Raw genomic sequence first — 25128 nt, forward strand, 5'->3', positions numbered from 1 at the left:
AAAGACGTCACTATTTTGGAAGGATGACATATACTGTATAATTGCAGCTTAATGTTTACATACTGTCTAATCTATTGACCTTATTGCGATTGTTTTAGAACTTCAGATTCAGTTGCCTATGGGAGAAATGACTATTAAACTGCAGAAAATGGTCAAACTATTTGCACTAAAAACAAGTGTTTGCATGACTATACAGACCAAGTAGAATAATATAATAAGAAAATATCAGTTTGCAACATCAAGCAGCAGGACGAGCTGTTTTTAATGTCTAAAAATCAATGGAAGTGAATGAGACCGGAAGTCTTGAGCCAAAAAGATGTGAATGGCTGCGTCCGCTTGTATGCGAAGAATAAGGTGAAAACACGACTCCTTGTCCAATTAACGTTGCAATATAGTAATAATGTGCACCTTTTTGTAAAGCTGCTTAAGAACAATACTTATTGTGAAATTGAACTGAATATGCAATCCCATGTTGAATATGCAATCAGTGTTTTTTGCTATTTTTTTCTTACAAAGTAACCAACTAACAATACAGTAAAGTAGGTACACATTGGTGCAACTTAGTTTTAGCGTTTGTTAAAAGGTGCTCATAATCAAGAGAAATAGGGGAATTGTTATAGAAGTCAAATTATTTATAAGTTATATTTCTGCATAATAGTTACAGAAGTTGGAAGCTGGTTTGTTGCACACAAAGAACACAGATTACTTTATTATTACGTTCAATTGCTATTTAAATGTGGCCCGTGAGGTATTGTAAATTTGCCATGGAAAGAATGGCTTTGAATTTCTTTTATATTTGTATAAGTGCATACTTTAAAATAATTGTTTAGTTTAAAGATATTTTTTCCCTAATTGAATATTACTGATTTGGCAGTAGTATCAAAACAAGTAACACCCAACACTAATTTTAATCTTTCTCTTTCTTTCTTACTTCATATTAAGTAATTTTTACACCCTGAATGTATAATTCAGAAGCACAAAGGAGACCTTTCTGTCTGAAATCATTTTCCAAGAAATGATTTATTATTTCCCAGAGAGAGCAGGAACTGACAGCACCGTGACTGAGAGCAAAAAAAAAAAGTTGGACACAGCAAGAGATTTTGTAATTGGTCAATTCTAAGTTCATCTCTTTCAATTCTGACTTTATAGCTTAGATTTTGGACCTATTTTTCTCAGAATTATGAGCTTGTAAGATTTTGTCAGTGCATCTTTACTGAACTGAACACTTCCAGGCTGGTGTATATTATAAGGGTAGAGATATAAACAGGTATTTAATATTATTACATATAAATGGCCAGCATAACACAGCTCATACCAGTGGTACAAACTGTGCAGGGCCCCTGCTGGGTTCTTCAGTGTCAATTATGCTGCTTGGCAGAGTCTGATAACCCTCATTATTATAATGCCATTGTGCCTTTGTTAGAGAGATTAAGAGAGCGAGAGGGATGTACAACTCAACTAGGGAAAAATTTACCCCAATTTCAAGCATTGATCCATTTGTTATTAAAATTAAATGACTTTGAAAACTTCACCATGTACTCTTAGAGGATGAAATGACATCTAAACTGTCTGCAATATATATATGTACACCATAGGAAATTGTTAGTTTAAAATCATGAGTTATTCAATTTGATCTATACTGCTTTTTTCTTGTAATTGTTAAAAATTATCAAAGTTATTATCTGTTTTTATTTTATTTTTCTCCTTGTCATTTATTTTGTATTTACTGTACATTTTATTAATTAACATTAACTTTTTTGATCACCAGCTACTGTGGCTAGTAGTTTTCCAACGTTACTAGTCACTCGCCATTTTCAGTAGTCACAATTTTGTATTTGGGAGAGTATATGTTATATGCATAAATTTAAATTTGGCATGCTAAAATGAGTTGATTTAGATTTATTGTTATGTCACATGCCTGGTTAATTTAAGTTTTTGTGTGTTGTGACCTTGCTCAATGACCTTGCTCCCTTTTGTACACTTCTTTTTGTACACTAGTGTACAAAAAGTAGCACCTGATTGTGATGAACACTGTCTGATGAAGAGCCGTGTGGCTTGAAACGTTACACGCTTTGTGTCAGCTTTTTTAATGTAATAAATTTGCATTTTTGAAGCTTTGGTGTTGCCGCCTTTGATTAATATTTAATTTTTAACCCACCACAGGTGAAATCTACCCGCATTTAGCGGGTGTTAATGTCAAGCTCTGTATGTGTGCGTTTATATATATATATTCACTGTTCACTATTAATATTTTTCAGCCACCAAACATATTTAGAAATTTAAAGATAATACATTTAAATTCAAGCAGAATATTGCAAAAAAAAAAATATTTACAAACTACAAAATTTTAACTAAATGTTTACATTTTTTTTTTTTGCTTCTCTTAAATTTTTCCGCTTTTTTAATCTTGTATTTAATATTTTTCTATTTTTGGTGCCCTAGTTTTTGGGCCGTTATTGTTACGACTGAAGTTTATTTATTATTTATTGCGAATTGCATATGTCTCTTTCTTTCTCCCGCCCTCTTGTTGTTTTTTCTGTTATCCTATAGCCTCCCATTTCGGCAAGATCTCGTGTTCTGATTGGCTGCTGGTCTTGGAGGCCTGTATAAAAAGGAGCTTCCGGCAGGGTTCGGGGAGCTCATATGTGCTGCTGTCACCGACTCGGTCCCAGTGACTCCCCTCGCTGGCCAGCAGAGGCCACCATCTCCGGACTTCTAAGCATTACATCATCCACTTACACTGATCCAGCACACCTGAACTGAATCCCGCTAATGACCCACGTACCCTTTATAAGCGGCACTCAAACACTCAGTCTTTGCGAAGTCTTGTTCAGCCCCGGCCAGCATTACTGAGCGTTCTATCCTGCCTGATCTCCTGTGTATTACCCCAGCCCGTTCCTGGCTCTGCTCTGCCTTCTGCCTGCCCACGACCCAAGCCTGTTACACGGACTCTGAATCACGCCGCCTACCTCTGACCCATGCCTTGCAAATCACTCTGTGTCTGTCAGCCGCCAGCCCTAAGACCTCTATTGCTGTTATTGTTGTATGTTCGCACCTTTGTGCGTGTTTATTGTTTGAGTGAAAGTGTGACTAATAAATACTGCATAATGGATCCCTCCGTGTCAGTCTCCCCGTTACAGCTGCGCTCGTTGCTGGGAGTGGAGCTCCTGGATTTCCCTTTACCCCTCCGGCCGACAACCAACATTCAAAATAGTTACCTTTGTTCATATGTTTAACTTACTTTTGAGAGTTTGAGTTGTAGGGGTGGCCTGCCTATTTATTTGATTACTTTTGACTATGTTTATGTATAGGGAGAAAGGTTAGCTTTCTGTATGTTTCTTTCAATATTTATAGGTAATTTAGTTAATTTACTTTATAGATTCTTCTGTCTGTTATTTTGGCCTGTGGCCACCCTGAAGAGATGCTCATTTATATTTAATACTTTTTTTCTATAAGAAATGTATTCAATTACTCTCAATTGAATGTCTGAGTTTGGTTGTCAACCGAAGGGAATCTTTTGCATTAAGTTTTTGTTTTGTTTGGGAAATCCACCACCCCAATACATTTGTTTTTCCTGTTTATTATGCCCCATGTTGTTTTCCCCTAGACTCGGGGCGTAACAGTTATCATAAATTATTTTGTTAGATAAGCTCCAGCTCTGGCTTCAGTAATGACTAATCTAATGTATATGCATAAATATAATATTGTATAGCTTCCTATGGGGTATATGCCGAAGCATGCTAATAGGACTTTTAATTTGCCAGTAACCTGGGTTAAGCGCTTCCGGTGAACTGTTTGCCATTGCAAAATTGGCGCGTTTAAGGTCTGTTTTCTTTAAAAATCAGCGATTTCCACTGGCTGAGTGATATCCGATGTAAAGTGGGTCTCAGCTTGTACAAGAAGCACTGCATTAAATCACATTTTCCCCCACCATATCTTTAAAATATGAGCATTTATTTTACCCCAGTATATTCAATGGAGCTTCTGCGCTAGCCTGCCGATTCTGACGGGTGAGTGCATGTAAACGGCTTTTTGTCTTGAGCAACTAAATGAATGCCAGAGTCTATTTAACTGATTGTATTTTAACTATATTACAACATCGATGCTGTAAAATGGAAAAAAAACTAACAATACCAGGTAACCGGAAGTTTATCAGCATGAGAACAGCACTAGCTCGGCATACGAGTGGTCTTTAATGAACCTAAAAGAGCACATGTCACTCCGCTGCTCATCCGTTTGCACTGGCTGCCAGTTGCTGCTCGCATCAAATTCAAAGCTCTGATGTTTGCTTACAAAGCGACTGCTGGCTTTGCTTCTTCTTATCTGCTCTCACTTCTGCAGATCTATGTGCCCTCCAGAAACTTGCGTTCTGTGAATGAACGTCGCCTCATGGTTTCATCCCAAAGAGGGAAGAAATCACTTTCCCGAACTCTCGCATTCAATCTGCCCAGTTGGTGGAATGAACTCTCTAACTGCATCAGAACGGCAGAGTCACTCGCTGTCTTCAAGAAACGACTAAAAACTCAACTATTTAGTCTCCACTTTCCTTCCTAATCTGCAATTGCCTCTCTGGTTGTACAGCTAACTGTATTACAACAAAAAAAATTACTAATGTTTTGATTCTTACACTGTACAGACCTGAAACTTGCCTATAGCACTTATTCATTGTTGCTCTTATAGTTGTGTAAATTGCTTCCTTGTCCTATTTTGTAAGCCACTTTGGATAAAAGCGTCTGCTAAATGACTAAATGATATGAATTTAAAACATAGATTTGTGAGGGGTGTCTTTCTATATGCTGAGCACTGTATACTATATTCCATGTGAGGTTGTTGTACCTTCTCCCCTGGCGTGACCGATATCCTCCATATACAGTGCAGATATGCGGCATATCCGTTGGGGAACCCAGGGGAGGAGAAGTTTCCAGCGCTGTCCTGAAGACTCTCGCCACATCCTGTGCACAGAAAAACCACATCCACACAAACTCACAGATGCTTGACCTGGAAACCGCATCCTCTTATTGGAAAACAGTAGGAGTCGTGCAGATGGTAGGGTCAGCTTTACGGATCACGCTTTGATTCTGAAGTGGGAAATCATCATCGTCCCAGCTAAGATTAAAGCAGATGAACGCAAAACCAAATGTTCTGTTATGGTTGATAATAATACAGCCGTTTTGCTCTCTCACTGCAGATGGAGACGTTATAGCCACTGCTGCATCTGTCTTCAAAGACTCCAAACTTTGCAGAAGGAAAAATGACATTCAGGATGATAGACAATAGATTGGTGTCATTGATTTAAAAATAGAGGAGAAGGCCACTGTGGTCATATTTCTGCAACAAAAGAAAACTGCTGAAATGTGAAGCCTCTTTCAAGAATACTGTAATGTAATGTAATCTTATATAAATCGTCTTCGAGTGGTTCAAAACGTAGCCGTTAGGCTTCTTACTGGCACTCGCAAGTTTAGCCACATTACTCCCATCCTGTGCTCTCTAAATTGGTTGCTGACAAGCTATAGCATTTTAAAAAGTGAGTTTAAAATTTGAATGTATGTTTTGAAGGTTTTAAATGACCTGGCTCCGACTTATCGGTCTAATCTCATCACTGTTAAATTATCTTGCAGATGTTTAAGGTCATCTAACCAGAAAATGCTAGTTTTTCCAAATGCTAAAAAGGTGATTGAGCTCTCTCAGTAGTAGGTTCTAAAATGTGGAACGGGTAACCCATGTCCATTAGAACAATTTCCAAAGAATCTTTGTTCAGAGGGAAACTTAAGGTGCTGTCACACCAGCCTCATTTAGTTCGATTGAATCGCAATAGTTCGTTTCCCCTTTTGGTGCGGTTCGTTTGGGCAGGTGAGAATGCAGCAATCGTACTCGAGTGCGCACCAAAAGCGGACCAAATAAGCGCACCGAGACCTGCTTGAAAAGGTGGTCTCGGTACGCTTTCAAACTAACCCTGGAGCAGTTAGTTTGTGGTGAGAATATGATCCGTACTAAAACAGGTCCAACCGCAGAAAGTACTGCGCCTTTTGGACTAATCCAGCTGCTGTAAGCCGATGCGCTGTGCATTATGGGATATGGAGGGAAAATATTTGTTGACAGCGCTTTACCAACAGAGAGAGAGAGAGAGGGGAATACATTACCTGATGGATCGTTGGTGATATTTCCGCAAGGTGACCATGTCGCAGTTTAGCTAAATTAATTAACACCTCCTCCTGAAGTGACGTGCGATGCATTAAAACATTGTTTTCCAGCCGCGGCCGCGCTTCATTCTCGAAATGTATAGCTGGTCTAAAGCAGGGATACACTCAACCAGCGCAGTCGTCCTCCAGAGTAAAAAGCAGCATTTTGTGTCTGCCGGTTTGTTTACTTGCCGGGATTTATTGGCATTTTCCCGCACATGAATTCCGACCAATCCAAAAGCAGTTTAGGAGCTTTACTCAAAAACATTGGGCCAATGAGTGTTTAGGATTTTGGCAGATGACTGCATTTTGGTTTGTTTCAACTGTTTCGGACCAAAGCCAGCAGTGTGGTGTGAAAACGACCCAAAGACGGCAGAAAATGCAACAATGTTCTATTTATTGCTCTTGGTCCGGACCAAATGAAGCGAACTACAGATGTGAAAGCACCCTTAAACTCCAAAGAAGAGCTTTTAAATTGGGAGAAAATTGACCCTACTGTACCTATCTGGTGTCTTACTTACCATTGAAGCTGTGTGGTATGTTGGATGTATTATATGTTGTTATATCTTTATATTGTTTGATAATTTGTTGTTAAGTTTGTACAGCACAATGAGCCACAACTGTTGTTTTATTGTGCTTTATAAATAAATTAACTTAACTAAACTAGGTAGGCAGTGGCATTGGCACAATGGGTACTAATGGGCACAAAGTGAGCCGAGAAAATATCCCCCACACCATTACACTAGCAGCCTGAACCAATGATACAGGACAGGATGAATCCGTGCTTTCATGTTGTTGATGCCAAATTCTGACCCGACCATCCGAATGTCACAGCTGAAATGAAGACTCATCAGACCAGGCATATATATATATATATATATATATATATTCCATCTGACTCTTTAGGCACAGGAAATACTGTGGAAAAAATACCTTGCTCTGTTAAACATGACTTGGGATATACATAAATACAAAAGGGCTAACAACACCATCTTCACCTGTTTATATTTTTATAATCACACATATAGTTTTAAAATTTTAATATTTAGATTTTTTTTTTATTTTTAAATGATCAATTAAGCACAGGTTGTAAAATAAGGTGAGTTATAGGACATCCTGAACATCCATTTTTACACCCTGAAGAATCCTGTAGAGTAAACCTGAATCTGAAATTGTATTCCCAGAAATCCCGTATCATTTCCCAGAGAGAGCAGGAATCGAAAGCACCATGACTGGGAGTAAAATCTTGCCAGAAACAGCAAGAAGTATTCTAATTGGTCATTTCTGAGTTTACATCTTAAGATTCTGACATCTTTTCTTGCAGTTCTTACGGTTGCAGTTCAAAGGGACACTTACTTGGACATCGGTATAATTTTCTGGCCTGAGCGATGTCTCCTTTGCTCAGTCTCGTCCGCTGGCCGATGGGGGGCCGCACTCCATCAACGTCATACTTCGGCAGCATGGTATCAAGATAGATGCCCCTATTTTTCCAAAAAGAAAAGTGACAGCGGTCCAATTATTTTTTAGTGAACCCTGAGAAGCTCTTTGCAATCAAGAGAAGGCATCTGAAAAATGAATCAGATCATGTATTGAGATGATGAGAGTGTAGAGAGAAGCATTTAAGATTAGATTAGACTTTGTCATCATAGACTTTGTATTGTACTCTACACAATGCAATCCAGGTAGCCTCTTACCAGGAATCCAAAAAGAACAACATATTATAGTTGAAGCCAAAATTGTTCACCATCCAGTAATTTTTTTACATTTTTTTTATAAAATAAGTGCTGCTTAAGCAAGGAAATATGTTAGCATTTTATTCATTTTCCTTAGGCTTATTGTAATGTAATGTAATGTGTATTTATATAGCGCATTTATTGTGTATGGCCATACACCCAAAGCGCTTTACAATCATGAGGGGGGTCTCTCCACACCACCACCAGTGTGCAGAATCCACTTGGATGATGCGACAGCTGCCACAGGACAACGGTGCCAGTGCGCTCACCACACACACCAGCTATTGGTGGAGTGGAGAGACAGTGATAGAGCCAATTCGGTGGAAGGGGATGATTGGGAGGCCATGATCGTAAGGGCTGATAGAGGGACTTTGGCCAGGACACCGGGGTTAAACCCCTGCTCTTTCACGAGAAGTGCCATGGGATTTTTAATGAACACAGAAAGTCAGGACCTTGGTTTAACGTCTCATCTGAAAGATGGCGGCAGTGTAGTGTCCCCTTCACTTTTACTGGGGCATTAGGACTCACACAGACCACAGGTTGAGCGCCCCCTGCTGGCCTCACTAACACCACTTCCAACAGCAACCTAGTGTTCCCTAGAGGTCTCCCATTCAGCTACTGACCAGGCTTAGCCCTGCTTAGCTTCAGTGAGTAACCAGTCTTGGGCTGCCAGGTAAAATGGCTGTATTATTCCCTTATTGCTAAAGCTGATTAAACGCCAACTATTCCAGTATTTGTTTTACGCAGTGGATGCCCTTCCAGCCGCAACCCAGTACTGGGAAACACCCATGCATGCTCACATTCACACACTATAACCAATTTAGTTCATCTAAATCACCTATACATCATATCTTTGGACATTACAAACGCCTTAAGCAGTAATTAGCTTTTTGTTATTTGATGCAAGGATGATATTATACAAATACTACCTGACTAAAGTATTGTCGTGGATCCCAGTTGTAAGAGCAACAAATAACTTGACTTCTAGTTGATTATTTGGAAAAGTGTCAGAAAGTCATTTTTTCAGAAGAATCATCACAAACATAGCAGAAAACCTATTGGAACCTGCATGGATCCAAGATTTGTGAGGAAAAAATCATGGTTTGGGGTTACATTCAGTATGGGGGCATGCGAGAGATCTGCAGAGTGGATGGCAACATCAACAGCCTGAGGTATCAAGACATTTGTGCTGCCCATTACATTACAAACCACAGGAGAGGGCAAATTCTCCAGCAGGATAGCGCTCCTCATACTTCAGCCTCTACATCAAAGCTCCTAAAAGCAAATGTCAAGGTGCTCCAGGATTGGCCAGCCCAATCACCAGACATGAACATTGTTGAGCATGTCTGGGGTAAGATGGAGGAGGCATTGAAGATGAATCCAAAGAATCCTGATGAACTTGTTCCTAAAACTCGAATAGGCGATAAGACTTTTGACAGGTAGTGGGAATACATAAATACATATAAATGTTCATAATTTGAAACATTAAAAACTTTGTGAAGTTTATTTAAAAACTAATTTTGAAAGGATCAAGTGCTTATGATTGCTTCCGGCTTGCATTATCCAATTTATGATTCACCAATCAGACAATTCCTAACCCCCAATAAATACCCTACGTTCCATATCACAGCCATCTTCATTTTGAAGAATCCCCCCTTCCCCCCTACTCCTCCTCCTTTCCTAGATGGCTGGCACGGTGGCCCAGTGGTTAGCATTGTTGTCTTACAGCAAGAACGTCACTGGTTCTAGTGTTTACCAAGTCAGCCGTTGTTTCTGTGTGGAGTTTACAAGTTCTCCCCATGCTCACGTCGGTTTCCCTGGGTTCCCCGGTTCCCTCCCAACGTCCAAAAACATGCAACGTAAGCACCATAGACATGCACCTAGTTAGTAGTTATCTCTTAAGAGCAATCACTATCTGTTCATTAGCTACTACAGCAGGGGAGTTCTCAAGAGCTACCAGAGCTCAAACTCCCCTCTTGCCTTGCAAACGGGAGGGAGCCCCAGGCTCGAGGATCTTAAAAGCTCAGGGCTCTCACCTAGGACAGCATGTCAAACAAGCTTCATAATCAATCATCAGCAAAGTGTGAACTCTTGAACAATATTTTAAGACACTGATGGGTGTTAAACACGTCATAACAGTCTTGTGAAAAGGGTCCACAAAGATTTGGTGCTCAGGATGGTGTCTTTATACTTTTGAGGCCACTGTAAACATTTATGACGTCAGAGATTGAGCTTGCACTCAGCATTATTCCTGTGAATCAAATTTAATGGTCCACAGTATGGATCATAAATATACGTATATACTGTCTCTCTGTGCTGTTCTGAGAGCAGAATGATTGTGGCTTGCTCTGGCATAGTTCCCATGGCGACAGTGCCCTGAATGGCCAGCATGTGGACTGAGAGCAGTCAGAGGCCAGCCGAAAGCATCGCCTCCCTGGAGCTCATCTCGCATGCCGGAGAACAACAGCCCTGCAGCCCTGCAATTGTCCAGGACAAAAAGGCTGGAAGGCCTTTATTTGTTATGGCCCAATTCCAGGATCCCCTGATTGCAGAATGCTGGAGGTAAAACCGCACAACGTGAAAATTCCCAGTTCAGAGGCCAGCAGGAGAGAGGCCACTTTGTGAAACATTAAATATAACAAATCGCAGACAAACCTCGCTGGATTCCAAGAGTCTTTCATAAATTGATGAGTAGTTGCTCTTGAGTTTGCACTTCAGAAGACCAACAATAGATGCATGTATTTTGCTCAGGACAATTTCCATGATGTCTTTAAAGTTAGCATGAAACAGAAGTTACGACAGGCTTATCTATTCACTATAGGCCAGTGATTTCCAATTTTTCCCAAAGACTATGGAATACACAAGACATGTCACTCGTATAGTTCTGAACGGGGAAAAGTGTAACGGTTAATATGGCGAATGAAGCCCCGCCTACTAGTACATGAGCCAAATATCGATCGCTATAGATTAAAGTTTCTCCGGGGGGAAGCTTGGATCAGACTAGTGCTTTTACGACAGTTTAGTGGAAAACAAACGCACTGGAATCTCAGTGAATACTTGCTTCACGGACATAACACATATATCCACACAATGCTTGAAATCTGTACTTTTAAATGAACCAAGTACACTTGAAGACAAAAGTAATCCAATTTTGTAATCTGTATAAAAGGAACGTGAGCTACAGGCCATCCTGTCAAATGAACATCACATGACAGCAACTACTCAAATGCCCACAGTCTTGTGAACAGAGTCGCTGTCATTTCTGGAGGAGAATCGCCATCAAAACCAAGTTGTGGATAACAGTTTAAACCAGAAGTTTTACTCTCTAAAAAAAGCAACATAACCATTTTTCTAAATGTCTGTTGGTAAATAATACTAAACGTTTACTTTTTTAGATCTGTTAGGATTACCTGAATGATGCCAGAATAATGAGAGATTTAGTTTTTTGAGAAATTTGCATTAATTTCTAGACAGTCAAAAGTTTACACACATTTCGACATTTTCGACTCTACACCATAACTTTTCAATCCAGATGGATGGGGCAACCATTACTGCATCCAAAATGGTGAAAAGCCTTGGAGTAACGATTGATGACCAACTAAACTTCTCTGACCACATTTCTAGAACTGCTCGATCGTGCAGATTCGCACTCTATAACATCAGAAAGATCCGACCCTTCTTATCTGAACATGCAGCTCAACTCCTTGTTCAAGCTCTTGTTCTCTAAAAACTGGATTACTGCAACTCTCTACTAGCTGGGCTTCCAGCTAACTCTATCAAGCCTCTTCAGCTGCTCCAGAACGCAGCAGCACGAGTGGTCTTCAATGAACCTAAACGAGCACATGTAACTCCGCTGCTAGTCCATTTGCACTGGCTGCCAGTTGCTGCTCGCATCAAATTCAAAGCTCTGATGTTTGCCTACAAAGTGACTTCTGGCCTTGCTCCTCCTTATCTGCTCTCACTTCTGCAGATTTATGTGCCCTCCAGAAACTTGCGTTCTGTGAATGAACGTCGCCTCGTGGTTCCATCCCAAAGAGGGAAGAAATCACTTTCGCGAACGCTCGCGTTCAATCTGCCCAGTTGGTGGAATGAACTCCCTAACTGCATCAGAACAGCAGAGTCACTCGCTGTTTTCAAGAAAAGACTAAAAACTCAACTATTTAGTCTCCACTTCACTTCATAATCTGCAATTGCCTCTCTGAATATCACACTAACTGTACCAACAACAAAAAAAATACTAATACTACTAATACTTCCCTTCTTAGACTTTACAGACCTGAAACTTGCCTACAGCACTTATTCATTGTTGCTCTTAGTTGTGTAAATTGCTTCCTTGTCCTCATTTGTAAGTCGCTTTGGATAAAAGCGTCTGCTAAATGACTAAATGTAAATTTAAATGTATTTCCTTGGTATTTTTTAGCTTTGCTTTTAAACTGTATAACTTTGGTCAATTGTTTTGGGTATCCTTCTACAAGCTTCTCACAATAGTTTGAAGGAATTTGGCCCATTCCTCCTGACAGAATTGGTGTAACTGAGTCAGATTTGTTTTGCTCGCACAAGATTTTTCAACTCTGCACACTTATTTTCCATGGGATTGAGTTCAGGGCTTTGTGATGGCCACTCCAAAACTTTCACTCTGTTGTCCTTAAAGCACATTTTAACTCATTTGGCAGTATACTCAGAGTCATGGTCTGTTTGGAAGACCTATTTGTGGCCAAGTTTTAATTTCCTGGCTGATGTCCTGAGATGTTGCTTAAGTATTTCCACATAATGTTCTTTCTTCATGATGCCATCTATGCTGTGAAGTGGACCAGTCCCTCCTGCAGCAAAACAGCCCCACAACATTATGCTTCCGCCCCCATAGTTCAAAGTTAGGATGGTGTTGCTAGGCTTGTAAGCTTTCCCCTTTGTCCTCCAAATGTAACACTGGTCATTATGGCCAAACAGTTCAATATTCGTTATGTCAAACCACAGGACATGTCTACAAAAATTAGTCTTTTTCCCCAGTGTAATTTAGCAAATTGTAATCTGGCTTTTTTGTTGATTCTGGCTTGTTGATTTTCCCATGTTGTCACACAAGGAAGCAGCGTGTTTGAGGTTTTCTTTAAATACTATTCTACAGTTGTGCCTCCAATTAACTCAAATGTAGTCAAATAGCCAGTCAGAAACTTACAAAACCTCGACACCACAGCCTTTTTGAGAGGCATAATAATCTTATTGTGTGTAAACTTGACTTTTAAGAAAAGTTATAATAATTTCTCAAAAATTATCTCTCGTCTTGTCTGGACTAGTTGGTGTTTTTGTGGAGTTTTATGTTCTCCCCCTGTTGGTGTGGGGTTCCTCTGGGTGCTTCGGTTTGCCCCACAGTAAAAACACATGCACTATAGGTAATTGGCCGTAGTGTTTGAGTGTGTGGTTGAATGAGTGTGTTTGGGTGTTTTCTCAGGTTATTCAAGGAAATTATTTTGGTTTATTAACAATTTAATTGGGAGTGCAGTGCACTATTCTCCTCTATTAAATGGCTTTGGTATTTAAACTTTTTTGTCATGTCCTGTCTAGTGCGGTCACACAAGTTACTTGTCACTGGAATCTTGTCACATTTCAGTATGCGTTGTTACAATGTGTTTGGAGAAACTTTCAAATAAATGGAAAAAAAACAGCAAAAAATACCAGCCCATATGGCCCAAAACCTATTAGAACAAACTCTGGGCAGATGGTGGCTTTAATAAAAGTTTATTATATTAATAATCTCTAATGGGAACCCTGAGTACAGTAATACAAAGTAATGTGACTTTTTACTAGTGGTGGGCCGTTATCAGTGTTAACGTGCTGCGTTGACGCGAGACTCTTATTTGGCAATAAAAAAAAAGTATCACCGTTATCTGTTCTCAAAGTTGCGTTGGGAGCTGTCTATTCTACGCAAGCTATGATGACTTTCACCTTGATATTTTAGCGCGGATGTATACCTGGCCAAATTGCACTGTAGATAGCGAGAACGAGTCTTCGAACCTGTGTGTATTTCTACTGTGAAATTACCACATCAAACGTGGTGTGCTAACATAGATGCAGTTCACTAGAGTGAATCTGATTAATGTTAGCTCAACATCTAACTATCAGGCACCGTACGAGTAAAACATATACAAATAAAATGGACTGGGTGCTTTGAAAGTCAACCGGTGAGTTGTCTGACAAAAAAGTGCCCTTTTGAATCAAATCAGCAGGATTCCCTTCTGGATCTTTTACTTACTTCAAAGACACCACTGACTAAGCTTACATGGACAATTGTAGTCTACTTGTTTGCCTTAATAGACAATAATATAATTAAGGTGTTTACGTGAAGTGCTTTCATGTAAGAGTTTTTCGTAATTTTGGCTGACTTTAACTGCAGTTCGGCAGTTTCACTTTCACTAATGAACATTTCATTCATGCCCCCCATGATAAACTGGGGTATTAGATGCAAATAAGGTGTAAGGACTGGTGAGAGTGTTATAGAATTTAATAACGTACGCCAAATGAAAAGAAAAAACTTCTGCATTTTGCGATATGTGTGTGTCTGTGTGTGTGTGTGTGGTCCTTTAATGACAGCCATATGTGTGGATCTTGTCTGAAAATATGGCGTACATGATAAGTCCTACATGACGGTAATACTTTTATCGCAGTGTTTACTTCAATAATGCCACTAATATCTGCATACTTCACATGTCTTAATTCCATTTCTGTTTAGTTCAGTTACGACTTTTGTAACGACCGGGGGAGGGAGTGACAGATACAACTGGAGGTAAGATCCAATATGCAGGTTTATTCAGCGTCAGGCAAGCAATGGTCATACAGGTGCAAACGGGTATATAAAGGCAGTCCAGAATTGTAAACGGTAAACAGGCAAAAGGTCGAAAGGCAGGCGGCTAAACAGGATAACAAGGATTCAAGGCTAGGTACAAACACGGAGAAACAAGACAGGCAAACGCGTTGTAATGTCACAATGAAGTAAACAAGACTCGGCAAACTGGAAGGGTGCAAGAGTGGCTTATGAATGGTGTGCTATCAATCTGTGACAAGGTTCAGGTGGTGAATGTAATCAAGCAGATGAGTGAGCATGGGTGTCTAGGAGAAGTGCATGTATGCAAATGCAGTCCAGGAGAAGGCAGAAGTGTAGTCCAAGTATAGTGGAAGCCAGCGATCTCCGGAGAGCGATCGCTGGTTCTCGTAACAACTTTAGTCAGATTATGGTCATTAAAAATCGCTGCTTGAGGCTTATGTAGGCCTTCAGTTTAGCTGAATAAGCAGAACATCATTTATTTTCATTATCAAAGTAGAACAGTTTCTCAAGCAGTTTGTGATGCATTTTGGAAACAGGAGATGAGCCCCTGGTCTGAAGTGCCACCTGGCTTGAGAAACCCAAAGACTTACTTTAAGGCCCCGTTTACACTAGTGCGTTTTAGTTTTAAAACGGCGTTGTAGAATGAAAACGATCCGCGTCCACACTCGCGTTTTACCCAGCGTTTCTGAACTGCTCTCCGTCCACACCAAAACGCTGAAAACGCACATCACGTGACCACACACACACTCTCGGGCAAGCACTCCAGCATTTCTACCCAGATGAGAGCTCTGCTTGTCGGACTGCTCATCATGCATCTCCCGCTGGATCTAATCTCACTATATTTGCTAAACGTGATATTTCATTCATGTTGTTGTCTTTATCTAACGACATAGGCCAATTCCCTGACTTTGGTCATTGGAATCTACTAAGTTACTTCACGGGTAACATGTTTTGGTTAAGCGCAAAGATAAGTTAATGATTAATCCAGGTACATTGACTGATCGCTTGCCTTTATTTCCTACAATGTATAAACTTATTGTATGTTATACTTTTATAATTATCGATTATTAAAACTGATATTCAGCAAAAGAGAGGGTGCGTTTCGTATTTTCACTGAAATTGAAAGGAGGCAGTTGTTATCGGCTCCGTTTTGTTATAAATATCCACACAGTGAAGATGCACCCATATATGCAGCACGACGCCTCAACATTTCTGCTGTCTGTTAAGTTTTCTAATATTAAAAAGAAAATAGGCAGTTCCTTAAATCATGTTTACATTTTATTGTTGAGAAAGTGAAACAACGTAGCCAATGTGATGTGAATGAAGTTATAAAGTACACTGTTCCCTTTGAAGATTTACGCGTGTCCTCGGTATGTTTTCCATATCAAACTGAGAAGGGGGAGACTGCAGCCTTGATCAAACTTGCGAAGTCTGAACTTACAAGAAGAGGATGCGAGACTGAACTGTGTGTGGGCTACTTAATATTGAGGAAAAGCCCCAATCAGATAGGCGAACGTTTGCAGCCCCGCCTCCGTTTTCAGATGTCTCCGTCTTTCCCCATCCACACTGAGACGGAGCAGCAGCGTTTTAGAATGAAAACGGCCTCTCCAGCGTTTTCAAAAAGCTCCGTTTTCGGCGCTCGAGAACTCCGGCGTAGTGTGGACGGATGGCGTAACCGTAGCAAAACTTATGCGTTTTCAAACTAAAACGCACTAGTGTAAACGGGGCCTAAGTCATTATTTGTGTAGTACACATATTCTGAAAGCCTTCAGGGAATTCAAATGAGCCATTTTAATCTAGATTAATCAAGATTACAGATTAAGATTTAAACTAGATTTTAAAAATTCATTTAAGCCTAAGTATACTTTTTACCTAAAGCTAAACGCAGCAGCCTTGAAAATGAATCTGTGCTGGTTACGGCTTGTTGTTTGCAAAATGTTTTCAACATAATCAAAGCGCTGAAGCTTTGTGTGATGAACCGGCCAAAAGACACTCTGCCTAAAAGTCTGACTGCACTTCATTTTTGGCTCTGTGTCTGAATTCCTTCCTCTTGTCCTAAACAACCAGCCCTCAAAGCTTCAGCGTCTCCATCCTCAAACCGCTAACAGCAGGTTCGTCAGCAGTCAGAGATCCTGCTCTGACCATCAGCACAAATCTACACTCTTAAAGGCACAGTTCAAGCAAACATGAACATTCTGCCATCATTTCATACCCTTCATCTGCTCCAAATCTGTTAGTGTTTCTGTCTTCTTTGAGCACAAAAGATGATATTTTAAAAATGTTGGAAAACTTTAACCATTGACTTCCTTAGTAAAGAAAAAAACAAACACTACAGAAGTCAATTACAGGCTACAATTTAGGCTACAGGCTTCCAACATTCTTCATAATATCTTCTTTCCTGTTTAGCAGTACAAAAACACTCCAATTAGGTGAGTAAATGATGACATAAGCTTTGTTTTTGGGTTATATATATATATATATATATATATATATATATATATATATATATATAATAAGAAAAAATATATAAGTAAAACACAGGGATCATACTTCAACCTCTTAATTAAAACAACAAGCATTCAAATCACACTGCAATAAGTGCTTAAAATTAGTCAAAGGAATTTAACTTGTTGGAGAGTAAACAAAGGCAAACATCAACACAGAGTGTAATTAAAGTGCCGACAGCAGGCAGCATGGCCAGGCCAGAGTGGCATTTAGCACAAAGTAAATAGTTTTGTAGTGTTTTTAGTCATTTGCAAACACACAAAAGATTTTACTGCATTAAGGTACCAATTAAATGTGTTATTGTTGAAGAGATTTATAAAAAGGTTTTTAAATAAATTTTTCTTTTGACAAGTAGTTTTTTTATTTATTTACTTTTAATCCAAAATGTTACATAATAATCATATGTGAACCTGCACACAAACCAAAATTAATTTTTTAATTTATCATCTGAAAGCTGAATAAAAAAAATAAATAAGTAAATAAATTCTGAGTATATCTCCTTTAAAGCTGTCTAAATTAAGCTATTACCAATGCACATTATTAATAAAAAATAATTTATTAGTAGTAATAATTTATTACTAATATTACTAAATATTAACTATTTTTGTATAATAATTTTTGGCATAAAAGGAAAAATAATGATTATGATTGATACAATGTTATTTTTGGCTACCACTGTTTTATCCACTCCATGTGCAGAAATTTATTTATATTTATTTCTAATTTTAGTTTTACATATCTGAAGAATCTTAAAAATCTCAAGATTGATCTTTAACCTTGCATTATTACAGTCAATGCATGTCCGTATCACAAATTATTATAATAGCACAATTACCTTTGCTACACTGAAAAAATTCCTTGGATTTACTAAATTATTTTATTTAGGCTGAATTTAAACAAACAATTTAAGTTGAATATCACTAAATTTATTTGTTTAAATTCAGTTTATATACCTTCTGTAGAAATCATTTTTCGGTGTCCTTTTAAAAATATTCATTATATTTTAATGGTTTTTGCCATTAAAATAAATCATTAATTATGACATGTACAATGTTGTCTTTAGCGACTTCCAAAAATATTATAGAAATAATACCCATGCTACAAAAGGCTACATGTTTTGTCACATATTAGAATGATTTCTAAAGGATCTTGTGACATAAACACTGAAGTAATGATGCTGAAACTTCAGCTTTGTATAATAAATTACAGTTTAAACTAAAGTAATAAATTTTAATTGCAATAATAGTTTAACAGTTATTCTGAATCTAATAATGTTAAACAATATTACTGTATTTCTGATTCAAGAAATGCAACACTATGAGAAAGAGGCTTTCCAAATTTGTAGAAATTCCAAACTTGAGTCCATTATGCAATTCTCTCTAACACAATATTATCTAGTTGCATAAAAGTAACACTGAACTATGAGTCCAAACCTGGAAAAGGTGTTTCTGGCGTAATGCATGATACTGTCGAAATCGTACACCTCCCCGAGCGAGTCCACATCATCTGGCTCCATCTTTATGAAATTGTACTCCTGACCTGTAAAATTCAACATAATCTCCATCACACAAACACCTCCACTGAATCCCATCAAACTGCATGCTATTCTGGAGATTAGTATATAATGAGGCACACATATTCATTAGCAGACTTTTTCAGTACAGGTACAGTTGAAGTCAAAATCATTCGCCCTCCTGTAAATTATGTTTAACAGAGCAAGGAGTTTTACAGTATTTCCAATAATATTTTTTTTCTTCTGGAGAAAGTCTTTTTTGTTTTACTAAGACCATTTAAAGGTCAATATTATTAGCCCCCTTAAGGAACGTTTTCCGATAGTCTACAGAAGACTTGCCTAATTACCCTAACTTGCCTAGTTAACCTAGTTAAGCCTTTAAATGTCTGAACTAGCTGAATGCTAGTATCTTGAAAAACATCTAATCAAATATTGCTAAAAAGAAATCTCTCCATTAAATAGAAATTGTAAAGTCGGCGCCAGTGGTGTAGTGGTTAGTGCGTCGACACATGCACTCCGGTGCTCGCGGCAACCCGGGTTCGATTCCGCCTCACGATCCTATGCCGAACCTTCCCCTCTCTCTGCTCCCCATGCTTTCCTGTCAATTCTCTCTTCTGTCCTATTAAAAATAAAGGTGAAAACCCCAAAAAAATTATTATAAAAAAAATATTAAAAATTGAAATTGTGAAAAAATACACAGGGGGGCTACTATTTCAGACTTCAATTGTATATTGTGACTTTAAATGAATTTATAGTAATTTATTCATCATTTTAGCTTTATATATCTTCATTTTAAACAGCTTCAGCTTGCGTTATTACAGTCAATGTATGTCAGCATCACAAATTATTACAATAGCATGACTGCTGTCTCATTAATCTCAAAAAGCTTTGTCCTGTGCTACTTTGAGGAAAGTATTTAAAACAACATTCAGCCCATTTTATAATAAACCTGAAAAAATAAACACACTGGATAACACTGAGCCAGAAAATCAACTTACTAATGGACAATTTTAGGAAGCTACTAGTCTCCAAACTAATTAAATTAGTGTTAGTTAGGGCCTACTCACACTATGCCATCCGTACCGTGCCCAGACCCGTTTCCCGGATCGTTTGAGAAGTGTGAGTGCGCTGAATCGGGCTCAAGCACGGTTCACTTGGCCGGCCCTGGCCCGGTTGGAAGAGGTGTGCCTGAGCACGGTTCACTTGGGCTTTGGCATGGTACACTTGTGTGTGAGTGCAAAACGCGCCAAAGCCTGAAACTGAAAGTGAGACTTGACTTTTAAGGGACTGTTTCATATGGATTATTAATAATTCTTACTGTTCAGTGAACGCAAACTGCCGTAGTTTATTAAAGACGAGAACTCCTCACAGCACGACAGCTGCGCACCTTCAGCAGACCTCCTCATTCTTGCAGCACGAGAGCTTTATGATTGTTTATGCGCGCCAAAAGTGCCGGATCTGTTCGGCGAAATATCTGACTGCATGTCACAGCATCCCTAAGGACTGTTTGGCGAAATATTTGACTGCATGTCACTGCATAACAAATGACTGAAACGATATAACTAGAGAACTCTCCACTGTGCTGCTGAGTGAGAGAGCGCTTCTCACTGAACAGCGCAGCAGCGATGACAAAAGCATGCCCAAGCCCATTTGTGGCGTGAGTGCGGGCCGTCGGGGGAAACGGGAGGGGGGACAAGCGTGCTTTGGCCCGGTTCGATGCAACTGTACCTAGTGTGAGTAAGGCCTTAGACTGGAAAATAGGGTTGGGTTGAAAGATGATGCCATCGTGCATGGCCAAATAGACATCACGATGCTGAGCTGGCATCGCAATCCTCCGCCCCTCCCCAGTAGCAACCCGCTCGTGAAAAACACACACTTAGGACCCGTTTATACTAATACGTCTACGTTTTAAAATGGCATTTTAAAACGAAAACTATCCACACTGCGTTTTACCTATAGCATTTCTGAACAGCCCTCCATCCACACCATACCACTGAAAACGCAGATAACGTGACCACACACACACACACATTCTGTCATGCACTGCAGGCAACAAATGCGCACATCTAAACTCCAGGCAGTCAGCGGGTGCTTTGAGCACAAAACCAGAAAGCAGTGCAGGTCGGACAGTTTATCAAGGATGTACGGCTGGATGGCGTCTCACTATTGTTGTTAAACATGATATTTAATAATCTTGTCTCTATCTAACGACTCTTCCGTCTTTTGAATCTATCAGGTAATGTGTCACAGCATCAGTAAACTGCTTCAATCGGTAAAATGAGGTGCCGGATCAGATTTCAGAGGTGCCGGATTCGGATTCTGTCGTGTTCCGGCACAAATTCAGCCAAAATGATAACACAAAATACATTCATATACAGTTGAAATCAGAATTATTCGTCCTTTTTAAATATTTCCCAAATTATGTTTAACAGAGCAAAGAAATTTTCACAGTATGTTTGATAATGTTTTTTCTCCTGGAAAAAGTCTTATTTGTTTTATTTCGGCTAGAATAAAAGCAGTTTTAAATTTTTTAAACACCATTTAAAGGACAAAATTATTAGCCCCTTCAAGCAAATTTTTTTTCTGATAGTCGACAGAACAAACCATCGTTATACAAAACCTTGCCTAATTACCCAAACCTGCCTAGTTCACCTTATTAACCCAGTTAAGCCTTTAAATGTCACTTTAAGCTGTATAGAAGTGTCTTGAAAATATCTAATAAAATATTATTTACTGTCATCATGGCAAAGATAAAATAAATCAGTGATTAGAAATGAGTTATTAAAACTATTATGTTTAGAAATGTATTAAAAATAATCTTCTCTCCGTTAAATAGAAGTTGGGAAAAAATAAACAGGGGGCTAATAATTCTGACTTCAACTGTTTATAAAATATACAAACACAAGGGGAACAAGGAGATGTACCCAAGGATAGTCAATTAGGGTGCTTTGACACTTGGTTCAATTGACTGGACTGTACCCAAGTTCAACCGTCTCCCCTTGCCACCTCCTCGGTTGGTTTGTGTTGTGTTGTCTTGTTTCCTTCTGAACCCCGGTACACTTGCATCATCAAGCTGCTGCTTTGTTTACGGCCGTTGCTAAGTGACGGTCACGAAAGCAAGCGGCGAAATGGAAAGACTTCCAGACATCGCGGTCGTTCTGCTTTTACTGAAGCTTTTGGTTTTGGACATACAGAAAGCAACTTGCTCACATTGAGAACATCACACAGCATCTGCAGAAGCTGTTTTTAGAGAAGACAAGCAGACATTATCACTGTGTTTACGCTGGCTTAGTCCCGCGCGTGTCACCAAGGTACGAAACAGGACACACTCACAAACAGACACACATACATACGAACGAACGTTATGAAACCGATAGTTTGTTGAACAGTTGGCGGTTCACTTGCATTATTTGCTATGTTTGCATTCACATCAGAAGTGAACCGGACTAGAGTTCGCATAAACCGCACCCCAGACCACCTCTTTCGGGTACGGTTCACGGGTGCGCACCTGAGTTCAGAAGACACGTTCACACTAGCTAAACGTACCATACTATGACGTCAAACAAACCTGGGTGCGGACCAAAAGTGCTAGTGTGAAAGCACCCTTTATTTGTCACTGCTAGAGAATGAACACTACAGAAGAGCATTTCACTAAATATTGACACTATATTAGACTTTATATGTACTAAACAATCAGTCATTTAGTCATAAATCCGTCATTACAACACTAGTATAATGCATTCAAAATGTAAAATTCTAGTTAAAGGGACAACATATTCAGTGGAAAGACAGCAATAGTTACTTCACCTGGCTGGATGTTTTCTCTAAATATATCAACATGTTCGTCCCGGTCAGGTCGTGTGTGTTCGTGCCAGAATCCAATGACATGTCCGAGTTCATGCACCACGATCCCAAATTTGTCACAGTTTTTCCCAATAGATATGGCCTGTGGACCTCCACCTCTCCGGCCAACAAACGAACAGCACCTTCAGGAAAACAAACACCTTTAGATTCATTTAATAAATGCATCTCCTAATCTACTGGTCATTTAATGTAGCTTTTCTATCTTTTAAGTGGCAGACAAACACACACATATACATGTATATATATATATATATATATATATATATATATATATATATATATATATATATATATATATATATATATATATATATACACATATATATACACATATACATACACATATACATATATATATATATATATATATATATATATATATATATATATATATATATATATATACACACATATGCATATATATACACATATGCATATATATATACATATATATACATATACATATATATATATATATATATATATATATATATATATATATATATATATATATACATATATATATACATATATATATATATATATATATATATATATATATATATACATATATATATACATATATATATACATATATATATACATATATATATATATATATATATATATATATATATATATATATATATATATATATATATATATAAACAAATTAAAAAAATTAATAAATATTAATACAATTAATTTCTTGTGTAAAACCTGATGAGGCCCAGCCTCACCCAGACTCTGCCTCCAGCAGCGGCCCCCAGGTAAATTGAATTTGAGACCCCTGATATAGAGTGATTATAAAAAAATGTAATTAATAGATTTTTACAATTAGAAACTGGTTATATTCACAGACCGTTTCAATACAACTGTGTTTGAACCTCTTTTATAAAGTTGTTTTGCATAATTAGTCCCCTTTCAAACATCTTAGATGTCATCTGAGTGATTTCTTTGTATTATTGAACAGTGATGAAGCTACACTCCCAAACAGTTCAAGGTCAGTTTAAAAAAAAAACTTTTATTCATCAAGTATTAACTGAAAAGAGAGTGTAAACACTTATATTACAAAAGAAATTCTTCAATTTTACGCATCTTTCCCTCCTAGCAAATTTTTTAACTATTTTTAATTTGATAAATGCAGATTTGTAGAGTATAAGATACTTCCCTCCAAAAATAAATGTACTGTGTATACAGTTGAATTCAGAATTATTACCCCCCTTTAAATTTTTTTTTTTTTTAATATTTCCCAAATGATGTTTAAAAGAGCAAGGAAATTTTCACAGTTTGTCTGATTAATATTTTTTATTCAAGAGAAAGTCTTATTTGTTTTACTTGGGCTCAAAAAAAAAGTTTTTAATTTTTTTAACACCATTTTAAGGACAAAATTATTAGCCCCTTTAAGCTATTTTTTTCGTCTACAGAACAAACCACCGTTTTACAATAACTTGCCTAATTACCCTAACCTGCCTAGTTAACCTAAATAACCTAGTTAAGTCTGTAAATGTCACTTTAAGCTGTATAGAAGTGTCTTGAAAAATATCTAGTAAAATATTATGTACTGTCATCATGGTAAAGATAAAATAAATCAGTTATTATAGGTGAGTTATTAAAAGCATAATGTTTAGAAATGTTGAAAAAATATTCTCTTTGTTAAACAGAAATTGGGGAAAAAATAAACAGGGGGTCTAATAATTTAGGGGGGGCATATAAACTGCACATAAAAACTATATATGCATATAAAAACTCACTGATTCTGAATCTTTGATTGATAGTTTGTCTTCTCATATTAGAGGTATTTGTCTGAGTAAAGCAAAATGACGCTGGACATAAAATATGGAAGGCACGTTTGAGCAACCTTGTTGGAAACAATTACTTGTTTTTTTTTTCACCGCACACATCAATGGTGTTAATGAATTCCAACAGAAAATATCCAGTCGTAGGAAGCAAGACAAGTTTGGTTAATCCTTCATCCTTTTGATTTCTCACAGTTCAGCCAATTGAGCTCAATTCAGCAGAGACACACAATGAGCTGAAAGCAGCAGGCTACAGTGGTTCAGAACGTGAGGTCAGGATCTGCTCCTGCTGGCTAAATAAGCTTTTGTGTCCCCTGAATCCAGAGCGAGGGTGTTTTCATCACAGGTGGCACATGGCCTAGTCACTTTGGGAATTGGGGTTTACTATGTGAGTTTCAGAGCAAGTTTTAAAATTTTATTAATATAATATTTTTATTATTATAAATAAATTTTAATAACGGCTACAAAAAAACAATCATCTATATTTTTAAAACCTAGCTCATTTGAAAACTATTTGAGAAAACTACATTTAAAAAAATAATAATTGGAACACATGCAAGCTTTTCTTAATGGTTGACCGGTTGTAAAAAAAAATACTTTTTAAAAGATGGTTTAAAATGTTAATAGATTTTATATGATTCTGTTTATAAAAAAAACATTTTTTAACATGTTTAAAAAACATTTATAAAGCTCATATGTGTCATACTTTAAAAAATAT

At 38.0% G+C, this 25128-nt stretch overlaps 1 protein-coding gene across 2 annotated transcripts in view; it reads right to left on the reverse strand.

Moving 5' to 3' along the window:
• Positions 1 to 25128, reverse strand: part of bmp1b (bone morphogenetic protein 1b) — an 81491-nt gene that overhangs the window by 35744 nt on the left and 20619 nt on the right. For both annotated transcript variants that reach the window (XM_005155406.5, NM_001039812.1), the window contains 4 exon segments: positions 22555 to 22733; positions 18668 to 18773; positions 7536 to 7660; positions 4837 to 4952 (listed from right to left, as the gene is read on the reverse strand). In XM_005155406.5, the coding sequence (XP_005155463.1) occupies positions 4837 to 4952; positions 7536 to 7660; positions 18668 to 18773; positions 22555 to 22733 (526 nt within the window).

Source organism: Danio rerio, chromosome 10, assembly GCF_049306965.1.
Source record: "Danio rerio strain Tuebingen ecotype United States chromosome 10, GRCz12tu, whole genome shotgun sequence".
NCBI classification, from domain to species: domain Eukaryota; kingdom Metazoa; phylum Chordata; class Actinopteri; order Cypriniformes; family Danionidae; genus Danio; species Danio rerio.